This window comes from Chelon labrosus, assembly GCF_963514085.1.
Source record: "Chelon labrosus genome assembly, chromosome: 11".
Classification (NCBI taxonomy): Eukaryota; Metazoa; Chordata; class Actinopteri; order Mugiliformes; family Mugilidae; genus Chelon; species Chelon labrosus.
In genome coordinates this window covers 18,668,993-18,694,166 of record NC_140344.1, presented here as the reverse complement: position 1 = coordinate 18,694,166, position 25,174 = coordinate 18,668,993, and the positions used below count along the sequence as shown (strand labels likewise).

Below are 25,174 nucleotides of genomic sequence, written 5' to 3'. Positions count from 1 at the left end.
AATATTGAAAATTCATATATTACTCTATTACATTTCTTGATTAAGTTTACCTATGTTTCTGTGCTGCGTCATTTGACGTTGTTTTCTGTTTTAAGTTTATGTCCTACTCACATTACATTGTTAAATACCCATTCTGCACCTGTGGCCTGATTAACTTGCACGAGGTGACACATCTCCAGCAACATTTGAGTGGCCTAAAAAATGTTGTAGCAATCTGTGCCTCCCAGAATACCTTTGGTCTTCCATGCCTTGTCATGCTGTCCATTTCTGGGCCCTTTTCTGCATGCTATAATAATTTAAACTTGCAGTTTACCCGGATATCTTCAGAATTATTCACCTGCTACATTAACTTAACTTTATTTCAGATGGAAATGCTGTACTTTTTATGTATTAGTGACTTATTTTAAGCTTGTAATCAATATAATGCAATGTTGTTGAAATAAACTACGAAATACAAATATATGTTATGGGTCTTTGATTAACCACAGCATTAAAAAGACTGTTTTAATGTTTGTGCATCAGTAACAGTAATTCATTAATATGTAACACATCGAAATCACACATTTTTGTATATTGGATATGTTTTGAATCTTGCTTTTAATGTTTCTGCACTGTTTCTTTAAAATGAACTGTGAATTGTGGAATTTTACTTGGGACATGTGGACATTTCTGCACAGTGTTGTTGTTGTTTTCACCACTGACACTTACAGACCACTAGATGTCGCCTGCGCTTGTTTAAAACTCAGACAACATGGACGTCGTCACCCAGACTTTAAAGGATATGCTGCTTTCTCGGTCCAGTAAAAAAATACGAAAAGCCTCCTACGTTACTGACACTACTATGTTTAATGTGGCTACCGTTGTGCCTCGAAGTGACTCACTATTATTGTATTTTTAATAGCTACAAAAAAGAAGCCATACACGCGTCTTGTAAATTGCTTACCTATGTAGGGAATGGTTATATCTCAAAGAAAACCTCCATCTCCTATTTTTGCCACGGGACACCGAACGCACCAGGACTCCCATTTTACAAAACAGTTCCTGCTTCCAGGCCAATCCCGGTCGGGGCAGGGGGCGGGGCTTTTCAGCCGTGACGTCCCCAGTTTTCCAGCGGCCGTGTCACTTCGACATCATGGCGTAGCGATGTGGACGTATGGGGGGTAGTACTGGTGGGCACGCAGAAGTTAAGAAACCAAAACCCTGTGGAGTTTTTTTAATAAATGAGAAAGGACACAAACTAACGGAAATCTTAGATTTATTGGAGCAAAGTTTCGGTAAGTGAGTCCGTTGATGTTTGTTTTTAGCTGTGATTTTTTTTTTTATTTTTTTTTACCGTTTAGTGGGCACAAACTGCTGCGGTGGCTCGCGCAAATTAGTGTACACGTTTTCCCAACAGTAACGTCTAACGGCAGCTCTTTAGCTTTAAACGGTTTTTAAATGAATTGACGAGTTTAATTCAATACATTTAGATGTTCAGGCATGTAATGTTCAATAAACCGGTAAAATAATATGCCCGTTTTTTAACTTTTTTTGGAACGTAAAAAAAAAAAAAAAGTGATCAAGCGTTTGTTAGATGTACATTTCTCTTTATTTACTGTGACGTCTGCGGTCATAGCATTAGCATAAGTTACAAAAACATACTTTAACGTATTTTTAAGTGTCTGACTTGAGTTTTAGTTTGATTTTCTGGACAGTGTGGTAACTTTTTCCCACCGTGTCCGAGGGCACCTTTTTTCTGTGTTAAGTGTTTCTGTTTGATGTTGCCTTCAGGTGCTGCTGACTGTAGGAATTTTGATTTTGTACCGATTTTGTTGTTATCCATCATTTTTTTTATTTTTTTATATAGCTGTGAAACTCGATCACATTTTGCATTGTCCTCGACTTGACCTCCAAAATAGTTTTGTCTGCCTTTTCAAATGCTTCCCAAAACAACGGAATTGTCTGCATATCACACACCAGATGCGCTCAACCCTGCAACAAGTACTCACTAGAGATGTGGGGGTTTGTGCATTTGTGATTCTGTCATGTGCACTGCATCCGACATAAGGCATTATTTGTTGTCTTTTTGTGATTTAGCTGTGGCTTTTTTTTTTTTTGTTGTGGAAACTCCCAGGGTTCTGATTTCAGCTTCTTCCTGTCTGTACTGCTGCAAAAAAATGCTAGGAATTTATTAGGGGAGAAATGCTTCACAATGATTTTTTTGTGATACCGTGAAGTCTTGCAATTGTATGCAGCAAAACCAAAACGTCTGTGCAAGCTGTGTGCTGTTCAGTCTTGCATTTGCATTAATGTCAGAGTTAAACTACAACTTGTGAGCAACATGAGAAGAATGTGTGCTGCTGTCCAACACAAATGAACTTCTGCTGCTTCTGAAAGCATATTGTACTGGCAGGACGATTTTATCACATTGAAAGCTCTTTTAATCAAAAACTAAATTTCCATCTTTTGTTTCGCTGTGTTTACATTGCATCCGTGCCTATCAGGCTTTTTATTTTTTATTTCTTCCCCAGGCTGTCTAAAGATAGCGTAAAGGGATCCCTCTGCTTTACGCACATCTTATTTTCTTATACGCCTTGTTGTTTTGCGGGTATAAAATTAGTGACGGTGTATTCTGCCTGCTCACCCGGGTTGGAAATAGCTGCAGGTTATTCCTGAGTAGAGTTGTGCAGACGGCCGCCAGCCGGTGAATACCCCAAACGTGTCTACACCCAGTGAATCACGGGAAACACCAAGCCTTCTTGTTGCTTTGCTCCATTCATATCAAGCTTGTCAAGAAAACCATGAACCGTTTCTTAAGCTGAAACCGCAGCAGATAGTCTGTTTGTGGTGTTGTAGACCCTTAACTCCCTTTTTAGATACCTAAAGTAAGGGGTGACAGTGAAGAAGGTTGAAAGAGACAACTGGACGATCAGTTTTCAAGGTTTTCAGAGTTAAAACAGGACGAGGCATGCAGGCGAAAGTTTAGCTTTCCTCTTGGAAACATTTTGTGAAGGTGAAGAATGAGTCAAGGTCCGCATGAGTCAAAGCACAGAGAGTGTCATTATGTGAACAGACTTGTATATATCCCGCCGTGTCCACGTAGGTCATCGCGGGATAAAAACAGAACAAGAACTAAAGCTGCGGGATTCACTCCTGGTTTGTAAATTCCTATCCTTTTACCGCCCTTAGCAACTCATCTCGACACACAGCCTCTTAAAGTCAGTTGTGTGGCAGCTGTAAACACTCAAGAGAGAAGACAGTGACCCTGAGGCATCTGTTTTGTTTTCTGTTTCCTGTGCATGTGCAGAAGCATAGTTTAGTGGTCATTCGGGACTGAGGCATTACAAGATCTCCCCCCTTTTTAGTCCCAGGAATAGTTTCTGTAGAGTTCCCTCTGAGGATCGGTTATGACGGCTCGCTTTGCCTAAAGGGACCGAAGCTGAAGGATTTGAAAAGCAATTATTGTGGTCCAATCTCCCCGCTTGTATTCATTGTTCTCTGCATGCCTCTGTGAATTATATGGATGTTTTCACCAAGGGGCATGGCCGCTGCTTTTTGAATGCATTTTTCTTTCTTTCCAGACAGAGAGTATGCAAGCAGGTGCTGTTACGAGCATCTTATGTACTGTAACATCGCGATATCGTTTTTTTTTCCTGCCTTTGTCTTCTTATTCCTCTCAAAATACCCCGCTATGATGAACAATAGCCCCCTCTGTGTGTCCTATGGCTGGTGGAAGTGGTGCTTATAGAAAAGCAGACAGTGAGACTTTGTTTTTGAGAGCGACGCGAGCTTGTTGGGATTTTTGAGATGTCTCCTTTGACGGCGGACTTGCACAGATGGAGCGGCTAATGCAGGTACATTCTCCTTGAATGGAGAGTGGAAACGATTAGTCAGTTTTAGTGAATGATGTCAAAACACATACAGCATGTGAGGGTTTGTGGTGAAATGTGACGATGTCCCGTTATTTTAAATTAATTTTCATTTTGAATGTGTTTTCTGACATTTTCAAGTTTCATTTCAAACCTAAATGACATTCAAGGGGCTTTGTTTTGTCAAGGCAGCGTTTGGCGAAGTCACCATTGTCTCATTGCTAGACAACTCTCTTGTGTTTACTTATGACTGACAGACCATTGAGGCATCCCGGGACTTGAGGACAGAGCGTCCTTCTTTGTAATTAGGCATTCTTTGTGCTGGTCCATCTTGGATTCGGGGTGAAACCGTGGAAATGCTCACGCTCCGGAAATCCTCCGCGAACGTGGTATTTATTACACTTGTTTAGCTTTTAGCTGACGCGAGGAGAGCAGCTTTCAAAGCGGCATGTCTGTTCTTGGCCGGTGTCTTTGAAGTATGTTTGCTGAAAGCCATGTGTTAACCGTACCCATATTTGCTCATCTACTGTGAGAGGAGGATGCCCCACATGCCCTCATTTCAGTTTGAGTCGGCGCGATTCAAACTTTGATAGGTGCTTTTAACAAGCTGGATGCTTGACAACATGTTGCTCAAGTGTAAGGAGTGGCTGATGATGACGATTTCATAATGAAGGTCTGTTGTAGCTGAGTAATTGACCCTTTGTTGGCCTTCTGATTGGTTTGCTAATCAGCAACCAGAGGTCTCCTACTCTTCGTCAAGGCCCGACCTCGTCTGTTACTTTCGCTAGGTTAAATAAACATTAGCAATGCAGGGGTTCATTCCCATAGAGAACTAGCCTAGAATCTAGACGCGCCCATAGCGGCAGCAAATTACATTTGCTTCCAGGGTCAGTCTAGTTACTCTCCGTTGACTTGAGTCGGTGGGCGGGCTTAACATGATGACGACTGACCTGCGACCATAAGGGTACATTCACACTAAGCGTCTTTTTTGCAGCTGCCGGCGTCTGTTTTACATTATAACCCTATGGAGTAGACCGTTTTTTCAAAAAGGTTGCCGGCTTCTTTTAAAACGCGACTGCAACCGTCTTTTTTCTGCAGCTCGAAGTTGAGAAATGTTCAACTTCTAGCGGAAAAACGCCATACGTCATGCTGTCTTTTTTTACAGCTGACCAATCACAAGCGTTTTAATGAGACCTGTGGTTACCCATGACAACGAGAAAAAATGGAGACGGTGCCGGTCGAGAGACTCGTCGTTTTAGTGTCAGAACGCAACGAATTATTTGACATGACATCTAAATTATACCATAACATTCAACACAAAGAAGCAGTGTGGCGCCAGATTGGACTACTCCTCGGGATTTCAGGTAAGTACTCCACAAACCGACCACTACTCAAACGGAGTTCACGAACTAAATTTCCCGTATTATGTCATCTACCCATATACGTTTAGGAGGATAAACGTTTTCCTCCTCGTCAAACAAAGCAATAGCTAACGCCAATTTTCTCTTCCGCGACATTTTGTATCCGTTGTACTTTGTATCCACTTTGTATCCGCGACGTAACGTTGCTTTAAATCGCAAAAGACGCTTCCGGCAAAAAAAGACGCTTCCGGCTGCTTTTTGGAAAAACGCTGGCAGATTTTTTTTTTAAGTGAAAAAAACAGTCTGCACAACTTTTTTTGTCAAAAAAAGACGCTACGTGTGAGCGTACCCTTAGTTCCGTGAATTACGCGTGAGTTCCCCGTCCTAGCTAGAACTACCAGAGCGATGGCCGCTGCTAGCGAACAACTTTCTTTCGAATCGGCTTTGGCCGCCGCTCTGAAAGACTTGAAGTTAAGCTTTTCTCTGAGAAAAGAACAAGAAACTGCACTGAGGTCGTTCTTACAAAAGAAGGATGTATTTGGAGTTTTGCCAACCAGATACGGCAAAAGTTTGATCCACAGCTTAAAAATGATTAATGCAGGAGAAACTCAACCTGTAGGCGAACTCATGAAAAAAAAAAAATAAAACAGGATGCAACAAGAACTACTTAATATCTATTAGGATAAGTTTTTTCCACAACACATGCAAGGAACTCTCTTTTCCGTCGCTCTGACTACGTCACCTTCTTCGTTGCTCTGATTGGTTGTAGCGCTATCCTATTGCGTGGAGAGGGAGTTTGAAAGACAACCGTTGAGCCCTGTCTATGGAGAGTGCCCAGACCCTACATTTAATGTGGGTCTGGCTCGTCAGGCTAACAGAGAACTGTAACCATGCATAAAAAAAATGGTGAAAAGACTTTCAGTTTCGGCCAGCTTTGGCTCGGTCGCTAACGTACTGTCAACATTTTTCCATGGGAACGGAGCCCGCGTGGCTGTTATTTGTCTAACCGAGCAACAGTGACATAGGTCGAGACTTGGGACAGGCTTGGAGCCGAATGGTTTTGTGGTCGGCAGACCAGTCGGAAGGCCGACAAAAGGTAAATTAGAGTTCTTAGTAGACGGTGTGTGGAGCAGCCCCAGAAATACACCCGTTTAAATGTCATTTCTTGACATAATCCAGTGGTTCTCAAACTTTTTCTGCTGGGACCCCCTTTGGTACATAAGAAAAAAAAGTTTTTTATTTCACACATTGTAATTAATACAAACCTCAACCTTTTGTGAACAAATAAACGTAAACTTTCCTGTGTAATTATGTTCAGTGTAACAGGATTGCGTGGGAGCCCGTCAAAAACTTGTCCATCTCATCGCTGGCCGTGTCCTTTGATTGATTCATTCATTCCATATAGAGGGTGCCACGGGAATCAGTTGTCGCTCCCACCCCATCCCGAGCCCACAAAAATACCCGTCATATATCCCGATCACATGACTGCCCACCCGTCCCGCAAAATCCCGACAGAAAGACTCCCGCGGTGGGCGCACTCGCCGCATTGCAGCGTCACTTGTAATTTAATCTCCGGCTCCGTCCCATTTCCTTTGAATATTTGCTCTATCTCGTCCCTATCACGTTACCAACAGTGAAATTGACTCCCGCAGGAATACCGTGACCCGCGGAAGTCCCAAAGAATTGTCACCCTCTAATTCCATCTGCGTCCTGCGCCCCCCCTGCAATGGCTCTGCGCCCCCCCTAGGGGAACCACTGACATATCTAAGTGTATCTTTGCTTAGCTTTTATATAAAACATTGCTTAATGGTGCCAGAACATTGTGTCTTTTGGACACAAGGATCAGCTCCTGTGCATCTTGTTTTTTTTATTTTTAAATAAAAGTAAAAGTGAGACAAGCAGCTACTGTAGGCAGCCATAGAACAGCATTGTTACCTGAATTTTACTGTTGGAAAGCACTCAGTAGTTTACTGTGGACTGATGGCATGCTGGTTCCTCTCATCTCTCCCAAGCCCGCTGTGTGTTGTGACAAATCGTATGTTTTAGTAGCATGCTTATTTTACACATAATGGAAAATGCGACCACAGAAATGCTGAAATAACAGTGCTGGGTCTGTGGGTGGTTTCCATAAAGTTTGAAAAAACGGTGCCATGTCCCAGCGTCGGGGCACTCCCAGGATCTGAGGCAGCTCGTTAAAAATGAAGAGGTGTGTGTGTGTATCCGTGCTCTGGTGCAGATGAACGTGTTTGTGCGCTTGTTTAAGCATAAATGGAGTATACAGCAGAGTCTTTTGATAAAACGCTCAAAGAATAAAGGGACTGCTGTGCTGTTTGGGCTGATGTCCAAGACTGGGATGCTAAAATGTATCTTCACTCGGCTTCTAACAGAGTGTCCAATGTCCTGTTGGCAGGACATTCAGTTCACCAATATTTTAGGTAAATGGCCTGATTTATATTCTGAAATGCATTATTCATTGGTGTTACTCTGACAAAATCTACATAACACTGCTCCAGCATTGAGCTCAAGACAATATGTATTATTACATTGGGGCGGGGCGGGGCGGGGCGGTGGGGGGGGGGGGGGGGGGGGGGGGGGGCTGCCATAGACTCCTGGTTCGTCATATAACTATTTAGATGGAGCTCAGCTTGACTGTTTTTATTCAGCCATACTCATCCCGCTCTAACGTGGTATTTTACTAGCCAGAGTCCCTTTTTAGGGTTGAGAGGATGTACTGCAGTTGCAGCCTAATTCCTGGGTGGGAACATTTTTATAATTGTATGCTTAATGTCAGTGTTACTGCACTTTTTTTTGACTAGAAAGCTGAACACCACAGTAAACGCTTTGCTGGATTTACTCTCCTTGTACACGGTTCATATTCACATATTGAGCGCACAGACCAGCAGACACAATTACTTGTTTTTCTACAGACTAAACTCAGGTTATCAGGGTTAGTAAAGTCATGCTTTATACTACGACGGAGTATTAGGGCCACAGTAAGGAAAAAAAAAAATCACAAACTTCGAGAATAAAGTCGTAACTTACGAGAATAAAGTCATAATTTATGAGAATAAAGTCATATATTACGAGAATAAAGTCATATATTACGAGAATAAAGTCGTTATTTATGAGAATAAAGTCGTAATTTATGAGAATAAAGTCGTTATTTATGAGAATAAAGTCATATATTACGAGAATAAAGTCGTTATTTATGAGAATAAAGTCGTAATTTATGAGAATAAAGTCATATATTACGAGAATAAAGTCGTTATGAGAATAAAGTCATATATTACGAGAATAAAGTCGTTATTTATGAGAATAAAGTCGTAATTTATGAGAATAAAGTCGTTATTTATGAGAATAAAGTCATATTACGAGAATAAAGTCGTTATTTATGAGAATAAAGTCGTTATTTATGAGAATAAAGTCGTAATTTATGAGAATAATGTCATATATTACGAGAATAAAGTCGTTATTTATGAGAATAAAGTCATATATTACGAGAATAAAGTCGTTATTTATGAGAATAAAGTCATATATTACGAGAATAAAGTCGTTATTTATGAGAATAAAGTCGTTATTTATGAGAATAAAGTCATATATTACGAGAATAAAGTCGTTATTTATGAGAATAAAGTCATATATTACGAGAATAAAGTCGTTATTTATGAGAATAAAGTCATATATTACGAGAATAAAGTTGTTATTTATGAGAAAAAAGTCTATAATATTCTAACCTGTTGTTTGAGTATTAGGGCCACAGTAAGGAAAAAAAAAAATCACAAACTTCGAGAATAAAGTCGTAACTTACGAGAATAAAGTCATAATTTATGAGAATAAAGTCATATATTACGAGAATAAAGTCATATATTACGAGAATAAAGTCGTTATTTATGAGAATAAAGTCGTAATTTATGAGAATAAAGTCGTTATTTATGAGAATAAAGTCATATATTACGAGAATAAAGTCGTTATTTATGAGAATAAAGTCGTAATTTATGAGAATAAAGTCATATATTACGAGAATAAAGTCGTTATGAGAATAAAGTCATATATTACGAGAATAAAGTCGTTATTTATGAGAATAAAGTCGTAATTTATGAGAATAAAGTCGTTATTTATGAGAATAAAGTCATATTACGAGAATAAAGTCGTTATTTATGAGAATAAAGTCGTTATTTATGAGAATAAAGTCGTAATTTATGAGAATAATGTCATATATTACGAGAATAAAGTCGTTATTTATGAGAATAAAGTCATATATTACGAGAATAAAGTCGTTATTTATGAGAATAAAGTCATATATTACGAGAATAAAGTCGTTATTTATGAGAATAAAGTCGTTATTTATGAGAATAAAGTCATATATTACGAGAATAAAGTCGTTATTTATGAGAATAAAGTCATATATTACGAGAATAAAGTCGTTATTTATGAGAATAAAGTCATATATTACGAGAATAAAGTTGTTATTTATGAGAAAAAAGTCATAATATTCTAACCTGTTGTTTTAGAGGAAGACAGTTGGTAAAATGAGGGCCGTGGAGGATTTTGTGGAGTTGTACTTTAGGATAGGTTTCACAAACAAGGAGATACTTAATCTTTTGGCACATCAGCATCACGTTATTATAGGTATTAGGACTTTAAAAAGAATATGCAAGAAAATGCATCTTTTCCGGAGAAAGAACCAGACGGACTTGGAGGAAGTCGCTGCTTTTGTGGAGGGGGGAAATGGCTGGAACTGGTCAACTGCAGGGTTATCGGTGGATGCATCAGCGGGCCATTCAGAGGGGTTTCATGGTGTCTCAAGAAACACTCCGACTGATAATTAAGATTCTGGATCCAGAGGGAGTCGAGCTCCGGCGAGCACGGTGTCTCCGACGCAGCCAATACACCTGCAGAGGCCCCAACGCCTTATGGCACATGGATTCTTATGATAAACTAAAGCCCTATGGCATTGCTATTAACGGCTGCATTGACGGATTTAGTCATGACTTTATTCTCATAAATAACGACTTTATTCTCGTAATATATGACTTTATTCTTATAAATAACGACTTTATTCTCATAAATTACGACTTTATTCTCATAAATTACGACTTTATTCTCGTAATATGACTTTATTCTCATAAATTACGACTTTATTCTCATAAATTACGACTTTATTCTCATAAATTACGACTTTATTCTCATAAATAACGACTTTATTCTCATAAATTACGACTTTATTCTCATAAATAACGACTTTATTCTCATAAATTACGACTTTATTCTCGTAATATGACTTTATTCTCATAAATTACGACTTTATTCTCATAAATAACGACTTTATTCTCATAAATTACGACTTTATTCTCATAAATAACGACTTTATTCTCATAAATTACGACTTTATTCTCATAAATAACGACTTTATTCTTGTAAGTTACGACTTTATTCTCGAAGTTGTGAAGTCCAATGCAGAAAATGTTGGGAATAGTCTTTACAAATAAAGCATTATTTACATGCAGCGCTTCTTTTGATCATCAATGAATGCTCATCAGTTCAGTTTTCAAACTCACTGAATGGTTTTCAATGTTCCTCAAAGGTTTACCAGTGACTGAAGATGATGTCCGATGCCAGTGACATGTTGGCCGCCGCCCTTGAGCAGATGGACGGCATTATAGCAGGTAAAGTTCTCTGACTGCTTTAAGCATCAACATGCTGTTTTATGTTTAGTAGTACAGTACTTGAAGCAGTCATGTGATTCGCTGAGCAGTCGTGTCAGAGCATAAAAGCCTCTGATATGACTCGTCCACGTTGAGTCAACACTGATAAGATTTTATCTGGCGTTGTTGTTATGGTTTGTTGGTGAGCCGACATTTTAGACAGCTGTGATGTCTGGCACTCCATGCTTGTCAGACTGTGTGGCTCTAATCATATTGTATAAATACTATGTCCTATTGTGTATAAATGGACCATTTAAGACGAACCTGAATATTCTCAGTAGTACAATAAAATGTTATCATATTTGTGTTACTCGTGCGAGGTGATCGTTCATCCCTGATATTTTCACGTCTTCTATTGTTCTACCTCACCTCAGGTTCCAAGTCGCTGGATTACTCCAATGGTTTGTTTGATTGCCAGTCGCCTACGTCTCCTTTCATGGGTAGTTTGCGGGCTCTTCACCTTCTGGAAGACCTGAGGAGCGTCCTGGAGTTGATGGACACAGAGGAAAGGGAGAGTCTACGGTGCCAGATCCCCGACTCCACAGCTGACAGTCTGGTCGAGTGGCTTCATGGTCACCTGGTGAGAGCCTTGCGTGTTGCAAAGATACATACATAAATAAAAATAAATAACATGTCGATCACGTTAAGTTGATTTAGTGATAAAAAGTCAGTCGTAAAAGTCACACTGATCTGGTTGGAGTCTTCATAATAGTATAATCTCATGGCTGATCACTTCCACTGGTAATGGCACATAACAGATTTGCTTGTTGATTTTTTTATTTTATTTTTTTTTACCACATGAACGCTTAGGTTTGCGTTGAGAATCTGTTCTCGAGAATCAGTGTTGTGTAATCGTGGATAGCTGGACAGAAAGTGCTCCAAACAACCAGTACTGCATTTGGTTTCTGTTTAATGTTGCCCTGTCTGCTAAAACTATTAATGCTGAACAGCATGGGCAAACCATTCTGTGTGCAAGTGTACTGCTGACTTGTTTGCTAAGTGAAAACATGACTGTTCTGTTCAGCTGAGTTCCCTGGGAATGCGAGATAAATTGCTGGTGTTGTCAGCGTCGCAGCCAGTGACCAGCAGGAAAGACGCTGACTTCTTGGGAATCAGAGCGGTGTTTGGGAACGTGATGGGCTGCAGGCCAGACAGAGTTTTTGTGTAATGCTGTAACTCACTCTGTGTGCAGCGGTGTGAATGCGAGCTTTCTTTTCAGCCATGTAAGGTTTTGTCTGTGCAGGGTAAAGCAGTGCAGCCATATTGTTTTTGTGAAGAATTGTTATTATTAGACCCTACATACCATAACATCAGCAGAGTTACTTACCTCAACCTGAGCTACTCTGCGCCAAAAAAAGTTTAATAAAGGTCCTTTTATTATACTTTGTCGAATTCATGCTTTCTTCTGTCTCTGCAGTCCAATGGACACATCTCTCTGGGTGGCGGTGACCACTACCAAGAAAGGCTTACCAGACTAGAAACCGACAAGGAGTCTCTGGTGCTTCAGGTTGTAAACCAGCAATATTTCAGATCATTTTACCCCAAAAAAAAAAGGTAGACATAAAACTATCTTTAAAAAGGAGTAACGCATTGGTTCCATGCAGGTGAGCGTGCTAACAGACCAGGTGGAGGCTCAGGGAGAAAAGATTCGGGATCTGGACTTGTGTTTGGATGAACACAGGGAGAAACTAAACGCTACTGAGGAGATGCTGCAACAGGTGTGTGCGTGTTTGCTTTTCACACAAAGTAAAGCCAGAGTCAATCTGATTGTACACAGGAACCACCCAGTAGTGAAAGTTATACGGGTTCATGCCCTCTTGTCAGTAAACATCTCTACTGTTAGAGATGCAAAATTACCAGTGTGCTGCTGTGCTGCATAGTCTACAAGAGTTGTGTTTACCAGAGGCTTCTCCTTGTATATGTCAGTTGAGATATATATATATATATATATATTGCTGACTCCTCTCAGTGTCTATATTTTTCCAACAACAATGCCCATATAACCACTGTTGTTTACTCTGTCAGTGCTGTCTGCATAGCAGCCACAGAGACTGTTCTTAGACTGTCTTCATTTGTCATTGTAGGAGCTTCTATGCAGAACTGCACTGGAGACCCAGAAGCTCGAACTGATGTCTGAAGTGTCCAACCTCAAGCTGAAGCTGAACAGCATGGAGAAGGAGAGGCTGGACTTCGATGACAGATTTAGGGACAGCGATGTATGTGGAGCTAATTCTTAAGATAATGAACCTCTTTGCTTCAGCATGCTTCTTGTGGTCTCACTCAAGTTACACATCAAACAGACAACAAGTAGCGTTGTCTGACACCTGTGTGAGAGAGGGTCTTATTTTATTGTCTGTCTCAAAGCAGTTATGTGTTAAGGTTTAAATTAGTTTTTTATGCCTTGGCGTCATCTGGTCAAAGACTTTATAAAGATTAAATTGTCAGCCTTTTGTTTACTAGACAAGGGGAGATGGCCGCTTCCAGATGAACCATGCACAAATGCTTGGATAGCTTTCAAACACGTCATGTTATTGTTGTTGCAGCGCGGTCGTCTCTTCCACTCCACTGGAACAAAAAGCTGCTGTCAATGTTCCGCCTCACAGCACATAAATCACGTCTTCTCCACAAGCAGCTTCCTCTCTTTTTATCACTGCTGCTGCTGCTGCGTTTAAGCTTTTACTCTCTCTAAGGAATTCCTAACAAGCAAAACAAGAGTTGCTTTATAGAGTTGGTTTTTACTGAATTGTATCAGTATTTGTAATCCTAAATATAAGTTTAAGTGCATATCTGTTTCGCTACCACTGTGTGACGTAAACTTCCTCTTCTTTTAGGATTTGATTCTTGAAATTAATGAACTGCGGTACAGACTCACAGACCTGGAGGGTGAAAAACTACAGTACGAAAAGAAACTTAAATCCACAAAGGTGAGTCGTCACAGGCATGCTAACCTTTTTTTTTGCATATAAGCTGATAAAATTCACTTCTGAGCCTGTTTTCTATTCATATCCCCTAAAATTAAATCCATCGACTTCTTTCATGATCTGGAGTAAGTCATTCATGTCACCATTTCGTCCCCCACGACGCCCTCACACACTTGCTGTTCTTTAGAGCTTCCAGTAAAATGTATTTATTTAGGATTTATTCTGATTCGGAGATTCTGATGGATGTTTTAAAGCTCTGAATTGAGAGCTGTATTGGAAATAGAAAAAGGAGCATCAGCAACTAGTGTGGGTGCTGACATTTACTGCTGCTCTATGGTTCATGTCCCAGTGAACAACATGTTAAGTCTGATTAAGCATTAAGGCTATGTGTAGAAAACATGTTTCTTTTAAATGGACTCTGAGAAGGCGCACTGCTGCTGCTGCCATACACATCCAAAGGAGAGGACGCGGCCTGGAGGCATACATCTACCTGGTCCTATCAGTCTGTTCTCACTACAAAGAGATTGCCGAGACCGGTCTTGGCTCTGTTGATTTGTCCCAGAATGTAGGGCGATAGCTGAAGCGTGAAGCACCGTGAAACTCGAGAACCCTGATCAGCGTCTACTTTTAATGTACTTTACGCTTTCAAAATATCATTGTTTCTTGGCTATTCCACCTCATTGGCCTCTTTTATCTTCACATCTTCTTCTATCTCTATTTTCTTTTTTTCTTTGGCGTGCCTCTCTGCTGCTAGTCGCTAATGGCCAAGCTTTCTAGCCTGAAAATCAAAATGGGCCAGATGCAGTATGAGAAACAGAGGAAAGAGTACAAACTCCAGGCTATGAAGGTTTGCTTTTCTCAGGATGATTGTTGTGCTTGCTGTATGATTATGACTTCTGACCCCTGCCTTTGGCTCCCCTTTGTTTGTTTTTTTTTCTTTTGGAGGCAAAAAAGGTTATTAAATCAAGTTGGGTGTATTTCTTCTGTATTTTTAGCAAATTATGTCATTTTTTGCAAACAATGAAATCGCTTGGTTTACTTAACTGCAATACAGTAAAATGTAGAAAGTAAAGTTCAAACTGAAATACCACTTCCTTTAGCTGGCATCTACAAGGCACTAGTTTCAGCAAACACTCGCTTTTTAAACCACAGGTATGCTTTAATTTGGGGTTTATGTCAAGAGTTGGCAGACTTCTGTTTTTCTGTGTTTTTCTTTATCCCTTTTTACACTTGTTCCACTTATTTCCCTTTTTTCTGACCCTCTCCATTAAAACCTCTTTCCAGTTTAATGTGTCTGCCTCCAAGTTTGAATCCTATTCTGGTCACTTGAATGTTATGGTTTTATAACAGCTTGTATATCTGTTATTACCACAGCCCTCCCTGCATCAGTGCTTTCCACCCACCTCACGCAGATTACCCTTGGAGCAGGTGTGGCTTGTGTGTGCGCCTGTATGCCACGTCAGCGTCTGTGAACATTTGTGTTGTGGTTTGTTTGTGGTGGTGGGGTCGGGTGGGGTGGGGTGGGGGAGGTGATGTCTGTGCGGAGGCAAATATTCTCACTGTTGTCCTCTGTTGGACAGGAGGAGCTCGCCATACTGAGGAGGCAGCTGGAGGGCAAAGACGGAGAGATGAGGCGGCTACAGGACGAGACAGGCTTCAAAGCTATCGCCTCGAGCAGTGTGGATCCCACAGAGAGAGGTGGGGAAGTCAGTCAGATCACAAGCCTCACTGGAGATGAGCATGATGTAAACTTTCTAATTTATGAAACATGGATGAGTAGTAATATCTATGTGAAGTTAGCAAAGGCTAAAGTTCTACAACCAGTTTTTGTTTCATAATTTTTTGTCCTGTTTAGTCTCTCATCCGGATGAAACTCTTAGAAAGAGGCTGAAAGAAAAACGTAAGGGGGGTTTTTATGCTCTTATGCTATGTATTTATTACTGCACTTAATCATTGCACCCACCGCAACCCCTGTTTGCATGAAACGAGCATGAGCCACCTGAACTCTGCTTGTCCAGTATAACCCTCTGGAGTGTTAGTACCTGACCACAGAGCACCAGAACTCAGTTAAAGGTTTTCCACTTTTATTTTGAACAAATCCATATCACTTGTGTTTTTAATATTCAACTAAAACAACGATAGGATGTGTTTGTGTTTACAGCAGGAATGAGGAATGAACTGTTTGTCGTAACCATTCAGGCTGCTCACTCATCCTTCTGACTTATGTCCTCCAACAATAATCACCTTCTGTATCCCTCGATACCTCTCCTAAAAGTCCTCTAAAGCTCCTCCTGCTCACACCAACAACCTGTGTGTGCACTTCTAACCTGTACTGTGTTGTCCTGTTCAGTGTTGTTATCTTTGCTGTGAGTGTCTACATATCTGTGCCTTTTCCCACGAGTTATATTCTTTATATATGCGCTATAGAATTTCATCTTTCATAGCACACACTCCCTCAACAGGACTCTGCACATACAGCAGTCCAAGTTACTAGAATTAGCCGCTGTAAATATCCCTGACACTTATTAGATTTAAAGTGTGGGATTTAATATATATGACATTTGCAATAAAAAGAACCGGAATGGTTTGAAGCTTGCAGACACATATTTCACATCTTTAATGAACGCAGCTATCAAACATTCACAGTGCTGGGTGGAAAAAAAATTGAGTCAATATTGTATTTAATATATGGTCAAACTCCTGGCAGCAATATCCCCAAACAAACATTTCTAGTAGCGTGGTGCGAGAAACTGCTTCACCTCAGCCATAGTCTGTTGTGCTGTTGAGGTCGTTCAACAGGATCTCTGTTGGGTTAATGTTTAGACTCTGACTAATCCACAACAAAGGGAGGATTTTGTGGTGTGGATTTACTTTTACTTTGATGTCTAGGGTAATTGTCCTCCCTCTTCAACCTGCTTCCCCCGACTTTCTGCCGGTAGACAGACATAGCATCCTGACGTTATGCTGTAAAGATAAGCTCAGTTACGAAGTTGGCAAACTGGGAATCTAAAAGGACAAATGGTTTTCCCTCCTCTTGTATGCAGTATTCTTTTTGACAGATAGTTTTGTGGAGCTTAAAGAAGCTCATTGGCCTTCATTCGCCTTACATTATATCTGTTACTATGGCGCTCATTTAACCATTTTACTGTATTTACTACTGTACTTTTATTTGGTCTCATCTTAGCGGGAAGTCAGTTTCTCGTAAAGTAATCATAGCACTAAACAGTCTCCATTTGTTGACAGTTTGGCTGACTATTAACAGATCTCTCAGATTAATTTGGTATAATTTCCAGCTTCATGAAATCAAAGATTGTAAGACCTCTGAGATTGCTGTTAGGTATGTGAAACATATTATTATTATTATTATTTATAATAATAAAGGGGAGTGCCTCTTGAGATGTGTCATCTCATTTTCGAGAGGATCCTGAAACACGCCCTAACAAAAAAAGCAGATGGTTCTGGCGATTAGCAACCTCACAATGTGGTGTGAATTAATGTATTAATTAGTATTATTTATGTTATTTAAAGGTAAATGAATAAACACTCTCTCAACACCTTTAAACAAGCCCAAAATCATTAACCATGTGTTTATTTGTTACGACATTAAAACACTACTTGCTTTAATTCATAGGTAATAAACCAGAGGGAATAAACTTAAATTAGACAAGAGTAGATGAGGACTGCTCACAGAGTCTGGTGTTAGAATGTGTGTTGTGAAATATGAAAAGGTTTTACCAAAGATAAATATGTCAAACACCTGCTCACACAAAGACATTGTGTATCAGTTGGAAAGAAAAATAAAAAAACAATGCGACTGTGATGCCACTGGAATGACAGTAATATTGCTGCGTGTAAGTTCTGAATGTATTTAATCCTCCAGTTGCACCCTCTGTGTTAAGGCTTATTGTCTATCCAGACACTGCACCCTCCTCTAACTTCACACCATGAACACCTTAGTTCTTTGTCTGAAGTCATTTTCTTCCCTCACCAGATGTGGAAGTGCAGAGAATGAAAAAGGCAGTTGAGTCGTTGATGGCAGCAAATGAAGAAAAGGTACATTTGACTATTGATGATTAACTTTGCACCGCAACAAGTTCAACTCACTACCCCAAAAACTAACCTGATCTTCTAACTTAATCGTCTTTCCTTTGCAGGATCGTAAAATTGAGGAACTAAAGCAGTCACTTCTGCGGTACAAGAAAGTTCAAGACATGGTGATGTCTGTGCAAGGAAAGAAAGGTTAGGCTTTGCTTCTACAGATTTGAAGTGATGTTAATAGACACAATGTGTTGAAGTAAATCCCCACAGACTCATTTACTACGTAGTGTCCATTACTGCCAGCTATATTTCACAGCATATTTTGTATTTTTATAATGATTGCTAACATTCTTTTCTAGGCGGACACTGGCTTGACTTCAGTACAATATATAAATGCATATTTGCTTTGTAATCTTCAGCTGTCTGTAACAAATGTCACCGTATGTCTAGCGAAGGTAAAGAAAACCTTGTCTTTCTTAAATTGTCCTCTTCAGAGAGAACAGATAACGAGCATGTCGAGAGTCTTGGTGATGGATTCGTCGCAGCCTCGCCTGCCAGCCCGACGTCTGTGGAAACAGAAATGCAAGAAGTTACAGATGATGAACAGCCACAAAGGAAAAGCCCACATGAGGTTTGTACAACATAATATGATATGGTGTCACAACTGCTTACAGGCGTTAGTTTACTAGAAGAGTAAAGACACAATTTTGGAGTTTGAAAGGTAAACAATATAAGATTAACTATTTATAATTTTAGTCAAATTATAGTTTCAGTGTTGAGAAAAGCAAATTCTCCTAGACTGACTTCACATCGTATTAAAATCATGCTCCATAAAACACCCACATTAATCTCACACTTTTGAAATGTGTGTTGAAGGGCTTGACAGCTAATTAACTGAATAACATCTACCGTCAGTCCTCTCTGAGTGAGCGTTTAAATTCAGACTCTAGAAAATAAAGAGAAGTCAGTGTTTTAAGACAGGCCACACTTTACATTTTTAAAACTCTGTCTCATTTTTATGCGTCTTCTTTTGTCATCCTCACACATCTTTAGGTGGTGAGCTTCAATGGACTAAGTGACGAGCATTCGCCTTCACCCAGCCCATCTGATCCTGAGCCAGTATCGGAGTCTGCACCGGCAGACGCCGAAAGGTGAAACATGAAAAAGACTGCACCTCAGATTTACATTTACGTATTTTAAACTTTCAGTGTTGCTGATGTTACGCAGCGAGTTTGACTTGCAACATATCATTGTCCTCTGTCTCTTACCTCTTTCTGTTTTACTGCCACACTCCCTTCTATGTTATCTTTTCATCAATGTAAGGCATTGTATTGTGGGCTCAAGTGATAAGACATCAGACTATTCGTCCCATGGGATTGCTAATAGCCTGTTCAGGACTGGATGATAATTAAATGGGGTCGTTAATAAACAGTGAATACACAGTCAAATTAGAACATAAGTGCTCACCGTTTTAATGCAATACTTACTGTATTAGCAAGTATTGGAACTGTAAAGACAATAATGTTTTGTCCAACCTACACACCATTCGCATTTGCAACTACTTGATACACACTGCTTCTCTGTGTGAGCATTCGGACACATGTTTTGTTCATTAGCGGCAGTCATCAGTCAGAGTGTGAGGAAGTGTCTCAGAGGCCTTTAAGGTTACACATTAGAAGAATGTGCGTGGTTGTCATGTCCTGTAGCCTCACACTGCTGCTTCTCGGGAGAACATGTGAGACAAGCTGACAGATCTCAACTACACTGCTTTAACTGAAGTGTGCACTGTTTTAACTTGTCAATTCAGCAGTCAGGATACCACCAGGACTGTGAGCCAGGACCACCTGGAAGGGAACAATAATGAGAAGGTAAGGGGGTAAAAAATCTTTATGATCTGGCAAAGTACATTTTTAGCCGTAACTCAACAAATCATGTAATAAAGCAATTAAGGGCTTACTTTTACGTCCAGAAGTTCAAAGGTCACATTGAATTAAAGTGTTCACTGCATATACAGTGCTTATAAAACAATAAATGTACAAAAAGTCTGATATAATTAAGTTTTACATAATAAAAACCTGCTTATTTTCATACCCACTGTATCATAGCCTGCACATACTACACGACACATATCCACACGGTATGTGTAAATGTAGACAATGTGTATGAGCGACGTCTTTGTTTTTACAGGGTACAACTGAAGAGATCAGTAAGATGAGTGAAAAGCCACCCATGGGTCCCTCTGCCACCTTACCTGCCTCCACAGAGGACGACAGCTTTGGCTCAAGAAAGGCTCGCTCATCATTTGGAAAGGGTTTCTTCAAGATCCGTGGGGGCAAGAAGACGACCAGTACCCCCAACCTCGGTAGGAGCAAACTCGTTACTTAGGGCATCATAGTAGGTTTAATCTAGTTTTTCTCTGAGGTTTTTCTTCCATCATTGAGGACGTTTTATTTTCCCAAGCCCCACCCATGGAATATATTATATGGACCATAATTTGCAGCCCACACGAACTGTGGTGCCCATTTAATTATGGAAGTCTGTTTCTGAGCCGCTGTGTGGAGATAGTCCCGCGTGTCTGTGTGTGCGCTTTTTTTTTTTTTTTTTTTTTTGTCTGCTGTGCTTAAACTTAATGTCTGTGTCCCACCTCTCCAACGCCGATTTATTTCAATCATAATTTCTGCCCTCTTGTTCTTTTTTTTTTTGTTGTTGTTGGACCATGTCGTGTGTTGTGTGTACTTTGTAACACATGAAGACCGCAGCAGGAGTGCGAGTGCGCCTATGCTAGGTACAGTATAGACCGCAAGTCATTGTAGGGTTGCAGTAGTTCTCCGAAGAAAGCACAGGAAACTACTGAACATATCCTACATCCTAGTACGTCTATGCCTCTTCTAATCTCAACCATTCTTTTTTAGTAAATCATGTTCCAGTAACTGCCGTGCTTTAACATCCACAACCTCATCACTGCCCTTTGTTACGCAAATGTTACAGTCTGTGTATGCTGCGTTGTGTATGTTGATTTGCCTGTGTGCCTGCATGCATTTGCTTACACCTGAATGTTTCTTTCAAAGCCTTCCACAGACACACATCTGTGTTGAGATCCACATTATTGACAAAAGGAATTATTTGGATCTTGAAGGTCTCCTACTAAATATCTAAAAACAACTAAAGAATGAAACCTTTTTTTTTATTCTTAGTCGGACAGCAGCCTGCCTGATGCATGAATACTGTAGAGCAAACTGCTTTTAATGCTCACTGCCATGACCTCTCAGTCTGTCTAGTCGTCATGTGTCTATCTCACTGTTTCTCTTTACTTCTGCACTGGTTCTGTGCAGCAGCTCTATCTCCACCGACAAGTGCGTCTCTCCCACACCGTTGTTCGTGAGGCTCATGATGTGTCGTGTGCATTTGTTTGTACAGCCGAAACAGAGCGACAGGGCACTGATCACCTGGATCTGGCCGGGCTACCGCAGCGGTCAGCTAACAGCGACAGCACACACACACTCCCCACAACACCAGAAAGCAGGAAGAAATCCAAAGGAATAAAGAAGCTCTTCGGGAAGTAAGTAGAAAATAACAATCTTTAGCAAAAGTAATAAAAACATTGACAAGAATGTGAAGTTTCTGTAAGGGTGTTTTAATACTTAGAATTGAACGTTTTGTTTTTGAGGTTAAAAAGGAGCCAGTCGACCACATTTAACCTGGATGACAACCTGCCGGAGGGTGAATTCAAGCGGGGTGGAGTGCGCGCCACGGCGGGACCCAGACTGGGCTGGTCTCGTGACCTCCAGCGAGTCAACAAGTGAGTCTGTTCATTCCGCATGAATAACGACAGCGAGTGTGGTTGCTTTGATTGGAATCTCTGCGGTGCAATGAAAAGCAGAGAGATTTTAACAAAGCAGTTTTTGTTAGATTAACAAAGGCATGAAAAGAGAACTCACAATCAATCTTGTGTCCATTTACTACTATTGTATCTCTTTATATTAATACAAGGGTGTGGCTTGTTACCTCTAAAAGCCTTGACTCTCCTGCTCTCGCTTAGTGACGTGGATGCTCCTTTTGCACGCTGGTCAAAGGATCAGGTTTGTGACTGGCTGCAGGATCAGGGTCTCGGTCTGTATACGAACATGGCTCGTGTGTGGATCTCCTCTGGACAGACGCTGCTGCAGGCCTCTCAACATGACCTGGAGCGGGTGAGATGAAGCCGAAGAATTTAATAAGTGAACTAATGCTGGCGGACAGGCAAAGTATTCTCATGCAAAACTTCCCGTGAAGTCCCTGGTGGGTGTTGTGTCTGACCTTCTCTGGTCTCCTCGTGGATGTTTAGGAGCTGGGCATCAAACACCCGCTGCACAGAAAGAAGCTGCAGCTGGCTCTGCAGGCCCTCGGCTCAGAGGAGGAGGACAATAAGGGGAAGCTGGACTACAACTGGGTGACAAGTGAGTACTAGCTGACAGTCTTAGTCAAAATTAGCAGGTTAATAACGTCCTTTTGAATCAAAACTACCACACCTTGCAAAAGTAGTAAGAAAGAAAAGCAGAAATGGATGAACTGAGTCACTACCACATCAAGTAAAATGTCATGGAGACGCCTGGACGACAATATTCTGTGTCAACATTCGCTATCACAAATCATGTGATCCGTCATGATCAAATATTTGAATCTATTGACAGCCCTTATTTAAATATTATACTTAGATGTGACGTTGGTCATCTTGTTCTTTTGTGCTTCCTCTCTCTCTCAGGATGGCTGGATGACATCGGCCTGCCTCAGTATAAAACTCAGTTTGACGAGGGGAGGGTGGATGGTCGCATGCTGCACTATATGACAGTGGTGAGTGTTGGCAAGGGACACGAACTCGAATCACAGACCCTGCGGATAAGTGAGCCTGATGGCTCCAGTGCCATCTCACATTAGGATTATTGCACAAAGGGTCTGTTGAGCTCCACTGGACATGGCCGCCTCTCACCCGCTGTGATATTTGTGGCAACGCTGAAGGCTCTGCTGCTGTTCAGATTGGGACTTCTTACATATCCTGCTGTATAAATTATTTTTTGTTGCAATAGTAATCAGTTGTTATTATGAGTTTTTGTTATTTGCTTAAATCTCCCAGTAAGTCACTGATTGGTGCTTTGTCCCTCAGGATGACCTGCTGTCTCTGAAGGTGGGAAGTGTCCTGCATCACCTCAGTATCAAGCGAGCCATTCAGGTTCTTCGACTCAACAACTATGAGCCCAACTGTTTGCGCCGTCGGCCATCAGACGAGGTTTGTTAACTTTTAACAGTCAGCAGCGAAATGTTTTCACGGTGCTTAGCATACTGCTTTATGACTTGACACGCTAACTTCACAACTCACAGTTGTCTGTAAACGTACTGTCTGACTTATAATCTGTTCATCTTCTTTCCGTCTGCTGTATCTATAGAACAATATTACTCCTGCAGAGATTTCCCAGTGGACTAACCACAGGGTCATGGAGTGGCTGCGGTCTGCGGACCTCGCTGAATATGCTCCCAACCTGAGAGGCAGTGGCGTACATGGAGGCCTGATGGTGAGTGCTCGGTGCTCAGTTTCCTTTAGAAGCGTTTGTCTTCACCGAATGTATCCGCTCCTAATACGCCACCTTCCCGCTCAGGTCCTGGAGCCTCGGTTCAATGTGGAGACTATGGCTTTGCTGCTGAACATCCCTCCCAACAAGACTCTGCTGCGTCGCCACCTTGCCACACATTTCAGCCTGCTCATCGGCTCAGAGGCCCAGCAGCTCAAACAGGAGTGTCTTGAGAACCCAGACTACACTTTGCTCACCGCCACCACTAAGGTCAAGGTAATACGAGACTTCCTGAGAACAGACGGTCTGCAACTTACCCTGCAATAACATAGTCACTAAATGATATGAAGTTATTGAACGATTTAGAGATTCTTCTCTTAAAAAATATGTTTTGGACTTGTACTTATCTCTGTACGCATGTGTCACATTCTTTGTCTTCTCTCTCCTTGTTCACACCAGCCAAAGAAACTATCATTCGGTAACTTTGGCAGGAAGAAAAAGCAGGAAGAGAGTGAGGAGTATGTGTGTCCGATGGATGTGGAGATGCCAAAGGGACGAAGCTTCCAGAAAGGCTTTGAGCTCCAAATCTATGAGGATGATCTTGATAGGCTAGAACAGGTGACGCTGCGCTTCAAAAAAAACATTTGAACCCTTAAAACATGGACAGTTATACCCAATTTAGCTTTTGTTAAAGACATGTTTGGAGGAGGATTTATAAAATATTTACTCGCTAAATATTGTGTCAGCTTATGCAGCTATAGTCTGTTGTGTATTGAGTTGAGCGTCTCTATTCACAGATGGAGGACTCTGAGGGAACTGTCAGACAGATCGGAGCTTTCTCTGAGGGGATTCAGAATCTGACGGTGAGAATCTTAAAGTATTACCAGGACACGAAGCACATCCTACTCTTGTTTTGGTTGGTATTATACGTTTCTCTGTTTTCCCCTTTTACCAGAGCATGCTGAAAGATGATGAATTCTTTAAGGAGGTTTCAAATTCACCGAACCCCAGCGTGACAGATGAGGAATCCAACGCGTGAGACGGTCGGCCTCAGAGCCGGTCCTGCTGTGAATGAAAACTCTGTGCCAACTCTCTCCACTTGCACACAGACCTGTCTCGACAAACCCCAAGAATGCTCCCACATTTCTTTTTTTTTTTTAGTGTTACATTAAGACAAGAGCCAGAAGTATTACAGTGTTGTTTTTGAACGATGGTGTTGTGAAAGTCTCCAGTCCAGCGGCCACTATTCCTCCTGAACTTTGTCTGCGTTACTGTGGCCTGATGTCAGAGGGAACATTTAGGACGACACCACTGCTTGACCGCCAGCGGGCTTCTGGAGATATTTTCTTCTCTGGCACGTTTCTCTTTATTACAGAACTCAAGTGTCAACCAGCAGGAAAAAAAAAAATACGACATCCAGAAAATGCCAATATAGATTTAATATATGTCTTCTGACTGTGGAGAAACAGATGAGCTCCGTATAAAAAGCAATATGCTGAGAATACTGTATGTTCCCATGACTTTGAAGTTAGTGTAAAGTAATAACTCCGAAACAGCTGCTATGTTTTCTACACAACTGAACCCTGCTAATTAAATAACAATGGTCTTCTGTTTTATCCTTTTCTAGAGATTTTTAGTAGTACTCATGCATTTGCACGTATACAGGCCTAATGAATATCATTGCATGGTATTGAAATCCAACACATTCATATAAGAGCTTGTCTTTTGTTTTATTTTTTACCATAAAATGATTTTAAA

The 25,174-nt window shown here is 40.9% G+C and overlaps 1 protein-coding gene across 4 annotated transcripts; it reads left to right on the top strand.

Moving 5' to 3' along the window:
- The first annotated feature begins 1,137 nt into the window (after nucleotides 1-1,137).
- Nucleotides 1,138-25,174, top strand: ppfibp1b (PPFIA binding protein 1b). Of its 4 annotated transcripts, none has more exons than XM_084556062.1 (27): nucleotides 1,138-1,274; nucleotides 10,794-10,875; nucleotides 11,289-11,494; nucleotides 12,332-12,421; nucleotides 12,519-12,632; nucleotides 12,999-13,130; nucleotides 13,746-13,838; nucleotides 15,416-15,533; nucleotides 15,691-15,735; nucleotides 17,827-17,888; nucleotides 17,990-18,074; nucleotides 18,368-18,504; nucleotides 18,927-19,024; nucleotides 19,684-19,741; nucleotides 20,061-20,235; nucleotides 20,626-20,658; nucleotides 21,291-21,432; nucleotides 21,541-21,672; nucleotides 21,913-22,063; nucleotides 22,198-22,309; nucleotides 22,615-22,703; nucleotides 23,014-23,136; nucleotides 23,294-23,419; nucleotides 23,504-23,692; nucleotides 23,876-24,034; nucleotides 24,214-24,279; nucleotides 24,372-25,174. In XM_084556062.1, exons 2-27 carry the CDS (start codon nucleotides 10,812-10,814, stop codon nucleotides 24,453-24,455), a joined length of 2,883 nt encoding a protein of 960 aa, XP_084412188.1. In that variant the 5' UTR covers nucleotides 1,138-1,274; nucleotides 10,794-10,811; the 3' UTR covers nucleotides 24,456-25,174. The 4 variants fall into 4 exon arrangements, with proteins under 4 accessions (XP_084412188.1, XP_084412187.1, XP_084412190.1 ...); XM_084556061.1 differs by having other exon boundaries at nucleotides 19,681-19,741; XM_084556064.1 differs by lacking the exon at nucleotides 15,691-15,735 and having other exon boundaries at nucleotides 19,681-19,741.

What these genes read in the sequence shown, in the direction of transcription:
- ppfibp1b (XM_084556061.1), top strand. Translation starts at nt 10,812, where the DNA reads ATGATGTCCGATGCCAGTGACATGTTGGCCGCCGCCCTTGAGCAGATG. An exon ending in GTCTGTGCAAGGAAAGAAAG is followed by an intron (nt 18,075 to 18,367) that starts GTTAGGCTTTGC and finishes TGTCCTCTTCAG; the next exon opens with AGAGAACAGATAACGAGCAT. An exon ending in ATAAAGAAGCTCTTCGGGAA is followed by an intron (nt 21,433 to 21,540) that starts GTAAGTAGAAAA and finishes TTTGTTTTTGAG; the next exon opens with GTTAAAAAGGAGCCAGTCGA.